Source organism: Nelumbo nucifera, chromosome 3, assembly GCF_055504915.1.
Source record: "Nelumbo nucifera cultivar China Antique chromosome 3, China Antique-T2T, whole genome shotgun sequence".
Lineage (NCBI taxonomy): Eukaryota > Viridiplantae > Streptophyta > Magnoliopsida > Proteales > Nelumbonaceae > Nelumbo > Nelumbo nucifera.
This window is the reverse complement of record NC_142651.1, coordinates 19,184,384-19,193,098: the sequence shown is the minus strand read 5'-3', so window position 1 is coordinate 19,193,098 and position 8,715 is coordinate 19,184,384. Positions and strand designations below refer to the sequence as shown.

Genomic DNA, 8,715 nt, shown 5'->3' with positions numbered 1-8,715 from the left:
GAGGATCTTATTTTTTGTACATTAAAGGAAGTACATAGAGGACCTTTTAGAAATTAGAGTCATTAAACAATTTAAACTAACCCATGTAGAGTACCAGACCAAAATATCCGCCTAAGATATTTTTTTTTTTTTAAGTCGGAATTTAAACAAGGGATTTTGTAAAAGGATGGTGGGGGACTGCAACATCCTCTTGGAAAGGCGAAAACTTGTGCATTCACAAATTTGTATTTATCAGTCACTCCAACATGCGCACCATGTTGCAGAATAAATCACAGCAGAAAAGCCAGAAACATAAGCTGGGCGGCGGGGATGATCAAGAACACCCAAGAAATGATCCTACGGGTTGGTGCTCTTTGCTGCATAATCTGTGAAAGCGATGACAATGAGGTGACACTAGATATCGGGGATTAGCTGGATTGTTGGCTTGAGGGTGGAAATGGAATAGGCTCATATTATTTCAACTAAATGCTAATTCAGATGACCAACCCCAACTCTAATATCTGGCTTGCCATAAATGAGTTATTTTTAGCAAACTTCAAAATATCAATACGCACTATACACCGGTAGTATCAGGCAGTATCAATAGTTTCGGTTCAGAGGAGTTGGTTTAAAGTCCATCCACCTTTGAATTGGTCGAAATTCCAAAACACCCCCTAAAGGGGCATATCGGAAAACCCCTGATACGATACATATTGGCCGATTCGGTTTGATACATATCAAAATTTCGAACCTTGATTTTTAATGCCTATACGGGAGATGGTTTTTATGCAGCGGCTTTTTGGCGTTCCATGAGCTGATAAATCTGGAATGCCGTGAAACTAAGCTGGTAAAAACCTGGAAAGTCGAAAATAGGTTTATTGAATTAAATGACTTTCCAGTGGAGCTGTCAGGTAGCTTCTCCCAATTAACACAGCTCAGTCAACGCAGAAGTTTTCCTTAATGGATTCTTATCATGCTAAGGTAACATGATTATAATTTCTCTCTCTCCTAATTTTATTTATCAAAATCTCCACCTATGATACAGTATTCTGCATTGCGTTTTGATAGATTTCAAAACTAATTATTTGCTCATACAATAAGGTTCATTTCATCTTTGATTTTCGCTCCTTATAATGAAAAATCTCTCGTAAAATTGAATTATTTGGGCATCAGTCATTTGTGTGGGTGCTGAAAGAAAATTTTCTTGTTGTGAGGGTTATCCAGATTCTTCTACAATCTCCTGGAGTCATTTAGGAGAATTTCAATTGTTCAGTCTTGGTTCAATGATTTTGATTTTTGAGGAAACCCATTTGAAGTCATGTTGGATTTCTTTCTTCACCGACGCCGATATAGAAAATCAATAAAGCTTCAATAACCCATTTTATCTCAAGACAATTTTCGCTTGGCCTTTGCTGCTTACTGGTCCATTGATACGCCACTTTTCTTCAATTTCACGCCTTGTGAATTTTAAACCCATAGCCTAATGGCGATAAAACACTAAACACCTGATAAAACCTACTACAGATTTGGAGGCCACCTCAGGCAAAGGCTATTTCATTCACGCACAGAGAGAGAGAGAGATTGTTTATTAACAAACAAGCCTATTGATGAGGACCTTCACCAACCATTTCTATTATCGCTGGAGATAACTCCAAGAGGAATTGAAGATGTCCCTATTCACTAACAAAGGCTTGACAAACGACAAGGACACCCGACATTTAGGACTTCACAGTCAGTCTGGATCGAGTACAGTGGATGAAGTGGATCCAATATAGGGTCATATTATAAGCGGATTAGATCTGTTATTCGAGATCCATGTCCACCTTCACCAGTTTATGTTTGGGTAAGGCAACTTATCCTAAACAAAAAAGTACTTCAGAGTTCACATCAGTGATTAAAGCAACAAAGGAAATGGATTTTGGGAAGGCAAGTAATCCCCACAAAGAGCACTAATATGAATGATTAAAGTAACAATGGAATTTGCTCTATTTTGATAAGAAAAGCAGAAAAAAGTGAGATGGGGTTGATTTTGCTTTTGGGGTTTCCGAGACCCCAAGTGCCCATGAAAATTGAAAAGGAAGATCTCCAAGATCAAGGAAGGGTCCTGTCTGTGTCCCAAAGACCACCACTAGATATGCGACAAAGAGAGGGTTGTGGGTTGTGACCGCTCTCGATTGTTGTTTTTGCTTATTTCTCTCGCGGTCATACTCATGGTCATGGGCATCTTTCTTGTTCAGTGTTTGTCAAGGGGTCTAATGGCCTGGGCGTGAGCATCCATGAAATGTCCTTGTAGTTTTCAGTCATATATTCTAGACAAAACATCGCTTGTTGGCATCAGAGGACTAAGGACTCTTGTCTGCACAGTAACTACAAGGTGAAATTAACAGCACATCAAAGCTCAAAGGATCAGAGGAATTAACGGGTTACCTGCCAAGAGGAAGAAAAAGTAAAATGAGAGTATGCCTGTGGAATCATGGCAATGCTGTCAATACAGAAACAACATGTTCATGTCTTCCACCCGTCAGGAGCTCAGTACATATAGATTGGGACTTTGAATCCAATGGCCCCAACTTGCTTCTTGTTGGACACTACCCAGCTTTTAACAACACTAAAAAAGTAGGTGTGATGTCGGTCGGACCTTGCTAAAGGCCATGAGAGCTCCATCAACAGCTCCAGCAATTTACTGAGAAAAAATTGTTATTTTGTTCTACTTCTACACAAGTTTCCTGTACCACACACCAATGACCACAGGATTTGATAATTGCACCCATAAATAAACACGTAGAGAAGTACAAAGTTAGAGTTCACAATACTTTTTGATATTTTTATTGGTAGCTTGAAATTTTATCAAGGGTTATTATGACAAACTGCCCTTCGGTTTTCTTACGTTTCAGACGCTTTTGTTTATGACATTGCGACCATCATAACGAAAGTAGTCCAAATGCACCACTATTATTATTGTTTTTTAATACAAAACTAACCCTGATTAATTGATTAAATTTCATATGACAAAAATACCCTTATCTCTGTGGGATGCAAATGTAAACTCCCCTCCAACAGTTCAACTGAGCAGATTGACGAGTCTATTTTCAATAGATTTGTTCAAAGTATGGAATTGATAAAGGGGCATCATAGTAATCTTGCAAATTCCATTCGTTTTCTAATGGCAAATGTATGATCTCTGCAGGCATGGAAAAATCGAGACAGGTTTAACAGTAAGTCAGAGAAGTGGAATTTCCAGACAATAACCCTTTTATTTGTTTATTTTGGTGGGCAATTAGGCTGCATAATAGAGTATTTTTTCAGATAATAACTCTCTTACAATGTTTGTAAAGGTTTCCCTACCTTTCTTTTTCCTTCAAACCGGACATAGCCTTATTGATATATAAATGTCAGGGGACCGGGACAACCCACAAGAACTCCTACCCACACCTACCCAATTTATATCTCCTATCCACACTTAATCCTTTGCATAAAGATTCACTACAGCTGTATATGGGGAACATCTTCCCATGAATAATAGCATACAGATATGAAAGATGTAGATGTTCTCAATATACAGCTGTAATGAGACTAATGATAGCATACAAATATAAAAGATATAATATTCTCAATATACAACTGTAATGAGACGTGGATAAGATTCTAATGAGTAGTAGATCCGAACAGGAGGAATCCAACCTACACTTGTGAATTGGGAATCTGTGATAGACTTCTTACAATAGCTATAAATGTACACAGTAATGCTGTCACAAGTATGGACATGTGGCAAGTGGCATCCAATGGATTCGTAATTGTAAGCACACTGCCGTCTTCATCTAGAGAATGGATTCGTAATTGTAAACTGGCATTGGAAAACTATGAATGGATCTTTGCCCCAAGTGGCATCCAATGATCCGAATATGTAGTTAACTAAACAAAGCCCTTTCATTCGCACACAAGGCAAGAGGAAGAGGACAGTGAGACAATGAGAAATAAACTATAAACAACTAAAACAAGGTACAGATGCGAAAACCTACAAAAAAAATTGAAATTTACCATTCCACCATATTAAGTTAACTAAACAACAAAACGAATCAAGTATCTAACCACGTTCCTTGGTCTTAAGAATATGTTTGGTTTTGAAGAAAAAGGTAGGAAAAGAAAGGGAAACTTAAAGAAGGTTTGTATAGGCCTCCGTACCTTTTCCTTCCTTTCCCTACTTTTTTCCTTCAAACCAAACACAGCCTAGATGTTCTTTCTTGGCATGAGAAGAAATGTGCACCTTCTATTTCTCTTCCTCCTAAATACTAATTCCGACCAGCGGCAGCCCTCGAGTGCACAACACTATTATACAAAACCACCACCAACATCTGAGCGCGCATGCTTAAACAGACAAATCATCAAACAACTGAGTTCCCTAAATCACTTGTCTGCCACTACAAACAATAAGTCCACGAAGAGAGACCGGAAAAACCGATGCTGCTTAATACACCAACCTCATTCGAAACAAGTCCAACATAAAATAACAAATAGCTCTAACATCACAATGTACAATAACATTTTTCTTTTTTTTCTTTTGGGATTTTATTCTACCAAGTTATTTATCTAACCAGTGAACATGGAGTGAAAAGATTAAAAGAGAAAATAAAAGTGAAAAAGGAACAAGGAACAATCACCCTTGCCTCTTTCACTTAAAGCTGATGACCGATACTCTCATCTCATCCTCAGATTCTAAGAATATTTACAACACTTCCTCCTACGACTACCACTACCAACTCCCAAATACAATACCTTCGTCCGGGAGGAAAAACCAAAATCAGACCTATCTACGGACCCTCACCCCCACACAGCTCCAAGTCTTATTCTTCTTCTTCTTCTTCAGTCGTCTCTTTTTACATTGGCAGATATGCAACTGTCTCAAAACTGGCATGATGTTCCAAGCCTCTGTCTCTGCCTCTGCCCAAGGCTCACAGATTTTCGGTTGTCAAATGCTGGGTGCAGCAGCTCCTGGAACTTGTCAAGGAACAGCGTCCACTCCTCTTCGTTCATGTCAGCCAGTTTCACAAAGCTCACGCTTGCAGGCAATTGCTCGTTTGCACTCCTATTCCCTGAAGACGTGCCTTCAGCCTTCGAATTCCGGTAGCACAAGTTCTTCTCACCTAGGCCAATGCTCTTCAGAGACATAGAGACCTTAGAAATGGTTGGTGCCCGATTAAGAGCTAGTGGGTTTGCAAAATCCTGTAACCTTTCTGGCTCCTTTTCCCCATCGCTCTCTTCCTCCTCGATGCTCTCCTCTAGTTTAGAAAGTGGATTTCGGCCATTCCCAGCTCTGAACCCAAAATTGAACGGTGTTTTAGCCATGAAATCGTATGCCATTTTGGGTGTCGAGTCCACCATTGCTTCATCACAGTCTATATCAAACTGGAATTCCTCTTCCTCTCCTGCTTCAGATTGGGATGAAGCTTCCCTTTCTGCAGCTATCAATCTCCTCGCCTCAATGCATACCACCTCAAGCTCACTTGGCTCCTCATCACGGCTCCGAAACTCTCTACTCATCATCTCACCTATCTCAGCAAGACAGAGACCAAAAGCCGCTGCTTCCTTGAGAAAAATAGTACAAAGAATCAAAACTCGAAGGCACGCCTCTCGTATCATGGGCAGCTCCATCCGTAGCATCTCAGAATCTTTAAATGGATCAAGCATTTTAATGTACTCAAGCTCATCCTCAGTGAATGGAATTGATGCTTGAGGCCAATGGATCCACTCGAAGTATGGGTCCTCAAGGCTCTCTGGAAGGCAGAGGCCATGATCAATTGGAATGAGTTCAACCTGACCAAAGCTCCCAATCCCATCAAGCTTCCTAACCAGAAGGTTTCCAGCATGTCTGTCCGTATTCAAGATCCTTATATCTAAAATCCCTATTCTATGCACAGCAGCAACTGGGAAACTTGATGTCCCATGATCACTGGCATCGAAGTCATGAGGAATGAACTGCTGGAAAGATGCAATTTTGCTAACCTGCTTCCTGTCATGAGTCTTGCTTCCATTTACCCCATCATTGACATTGAAGATTGAGTGTGTGATCTTCACAAGTGCCGTAGGGGGAACATTGGCGAAATGATCATAGTCAAGAAGGTAAGCTGCAACTTCTCTGAAACCTGTCTCCCCAACCCGCACAGAACGTTTCAACCCTGGCTGCCCAAGGGCCTTTCCAACAAAGCCCTTTGGGTTGTTTGGCGCAAAAGGTTCTTCATCTGTTGGCTTTACTATTGCAACACTCTCACCTTGAACGTTTCTAAAATAGTAAGCACCACCAAGGCCATTATGAACAGGGATTGGATCAATACCATTCTTTATTGCCTTCACAATGTCCTTCACCAGTTGTTTTGTTCTAGCAAATTTGCTTGAGTACCCTAATATTTCAATCAGAGCACTTTGATCCCTCTGCTGGAGATCCTTACCGGTTGGCGAGAGGCATGGAGTTGATGAGCTCCTGTGCAGGAGGTTACGCTTCAGCAAAAGAGGTGAATCGTTTCGAACAGCACTGAGGTCATTCTTCAGCACCAGATCCCCAAATGTCAGCGAGCTCTCCTCTGTTGGAACATTAAGGGCAAGCTGCAACCTTCTCTTCACAGTATGGACATTATCACTTCGGTCCAACTCCAGCCCCAAAACACAGCCAGTATCAGTTTGCACAAAGACACGCCTCCTCCCAACTGGTTTTCCCTCCAATCTCTTGCTCCCATGGTATTCTGCACTGATGGGGCCGTTAAAGACTGCTACTGCCATCTGAGTCTGAACAGGGCTGTCCAAGTTAGGAGACATGGAAGGGAGAAGAGAAGTGCTTGCTTTCAAGGCCAGCGACAGAGGTGGCGTCAGCAGAGAGCTTCCTCTCCCTCAAACAGGCGCCAAACTCAAACGCTGACACAAGATGAATGAGAGAGATGTCTATTTTCCAAACAATCATTAATCGACTACTAGAATTTGAACTGCCTCTGTTAATTTTCACATCAGATTGAAAGGCACTGTACACAGGTACAGAGAAAGAGATCTAATGAAGTTGCTACATTGGGGAAGCCATTGGATGCCGAGTGAGGCAGAAGAGGGAAATCTGTAAAGAAAATTAATAATCACCGTTAACTCACAAAAGAAAAATATGTACCTACTCCAAATAAATCCAGCTAAAATAACAAGAATCATTTCACAAAAGAAGTATCTTAAAATTCTTGACCGCTAATTAATATATTTTGAGGGAAGGGGTAGGGGCGTAAGTTCGGTAACACAATATACTTTTAACACTTTAGATATTGGATACGAGTAAAATAAACGAACGCTAAAGAAATGGGAAAAAGATTGACAGGTTGAGATATTTTTCCCTGATCATGAACTGTCTCGCTGTTTTAATACTTGCAGCACAAGCAGAATAAACGCTAAAGAAAAGGGGGGGAAATTGGTAGATCGACATATTTTTCCTTAAACTGGACAACCGAGCAAAGACGAGTGAAGGATATAGTGTTACAGGGATCTTCCTGCATTAAGCGTCCTTCATTATTACTTTATTTTCAAAGATAGAGTCTTTGTTTTTCATAAAGAAAGATAGAGTAATTTTCTAGAAGAATCTCACAAGATAGGGCGAAAAATGCACTTTGAATACGTTTATCCACTAAAACCCTTAAAAACTCAAGTTCATTCGTTCATTTCATGAAATTGCAACGGTAATTTCGGTTCGGAGTTCATCGTAATTCAAAAATCAAACAAAAGCAAGGCACTCGTACTTCAAATGATTCTTCATCTTAAAATATAGTAATTATTCACTCCTTTCTCCGATAAACCAGAAAAAAAATGAACGAAAATTTAAATCTCTATTGGCGAGAAAGAAACCTCTACCATTTCGTCTGAACATTGAATCCAACCAGAAATCCGCAAGGATATATTAGAACAACCGAGAGGACTTCAATGATCAACTTTCAAATGTAATCTACGGAAATTAAGAAAACATATGACAAAAAAAAGAAAAAGAAAAAGAAAGGCGAGACTGATCTCTCTCCCAAAATCTGATCAAGCATACACAATTCGAAAAATCCAAGAGAGCAACTGACCAGATTGCGAGACTTAGAAGCAAAACGCGTTGAGTTCGTACGCGGAGAACACCAGAGCCTCGATTCCGTGTCAAGGACGAAGGAAATCGGAGACGAACGGCTTGGATCCGAGACACAAACCGCGTAAGGGTTAAATTTGATCGAACTGCCTCAGATACCTCTTCTCCAAGCCAAAGCCCTCTCTTCGAATCTTCCTCTTCTCCCTTTTAACTCCGATCTCGTCTCGCAGTCTCGAGTGAAGAAAGAAAGGGTGGATAGAGTCAAGGCCAAGGGCGCAGAGGGGGTTAAAAAACTAACCGTAGTTAGAGAACTGGGGTTTTCGTTTTGCTTCTCCTTCGAAGAAGATTCTAGAAACCGAAACCAGGATCGTCGATTGCGAAGGAATATGTCATCTTCACCGCTTGATGTTAGCCCAATGGGATTTTGTAAGTAGGGCCCATAGGGTTAATTACGTGGAAAAAGGTGACTGGGCGGTGACGTGTTAATATCTTCGTCAAACAGGTACTGCTTTTGTTGCCGGTAATCCGGCAGGTATTTGAATTTGACCATTTTTTCCATGAAAATATCAGAGTTACCATTCTATCCATTCTAAATCAGGAAACGTCGATGGACCGAAATACCCTTCAAGTATATAATAAGTTATAGAGACGACATG

At 40.5% G+C, this 8,715-nt stretch overlaps 1 protein-coding gene across 2 annotated transcripts; it reads right to left on the bottom strand.

Annotated features, from left to right (window-relative positions):
• Nucleotides 1-4,510: 4,510 nt before the first annotated feature.
• LOC104600122 (phosphatidylinositol 4-kinase gamma 7-like) lies at nucleotides 4,511-8,355 on the bottom strand. Of its 2 annotated transcripts, none has more exons than XM_010262967.3 (2): nucleotides 8,061-8,355; nucleotides 4,511-7,072 (listed from the first exon to the last, which is right to left on the bottom strand). In XM_010262967.3, the coding sequence occupies exon 2, from the start codon at nucleotides 6,784-6,786 to the stop codon at nucleotides 4,879-4,881; it is 1,908 nt and encodes a 635-aa protein (XP_010261269.1). In that variant the 5' UTR covers nucleotides 6,787-7,072; nucleotides 8,061-8,355; the 3' UTR covers nucleotides 4,511-4,878. The 2 variants fall into 2 exon arrangements, with proteins under 2 accessions (XP_010261269.1, XP_010261276.1); XM_010262974.3 differs by lacking the exon at nucleotides 8,061-8,355 and adding an exon at nucleotides 7,849-8,033.
• Nucleotides 8,356-8,715: the final 360 nt, after the last annotated feature.

Bases quoted from the DNA above. Each gene is read 5' to 3' on its own strand.
- LOC104600122 (XM_010262967.3), bottom strand. From the start codon at position 6,786: ATGTCTCCTAACTTGGACAGCCCTGTTCAGACTCAGATGGCAGTAGCA.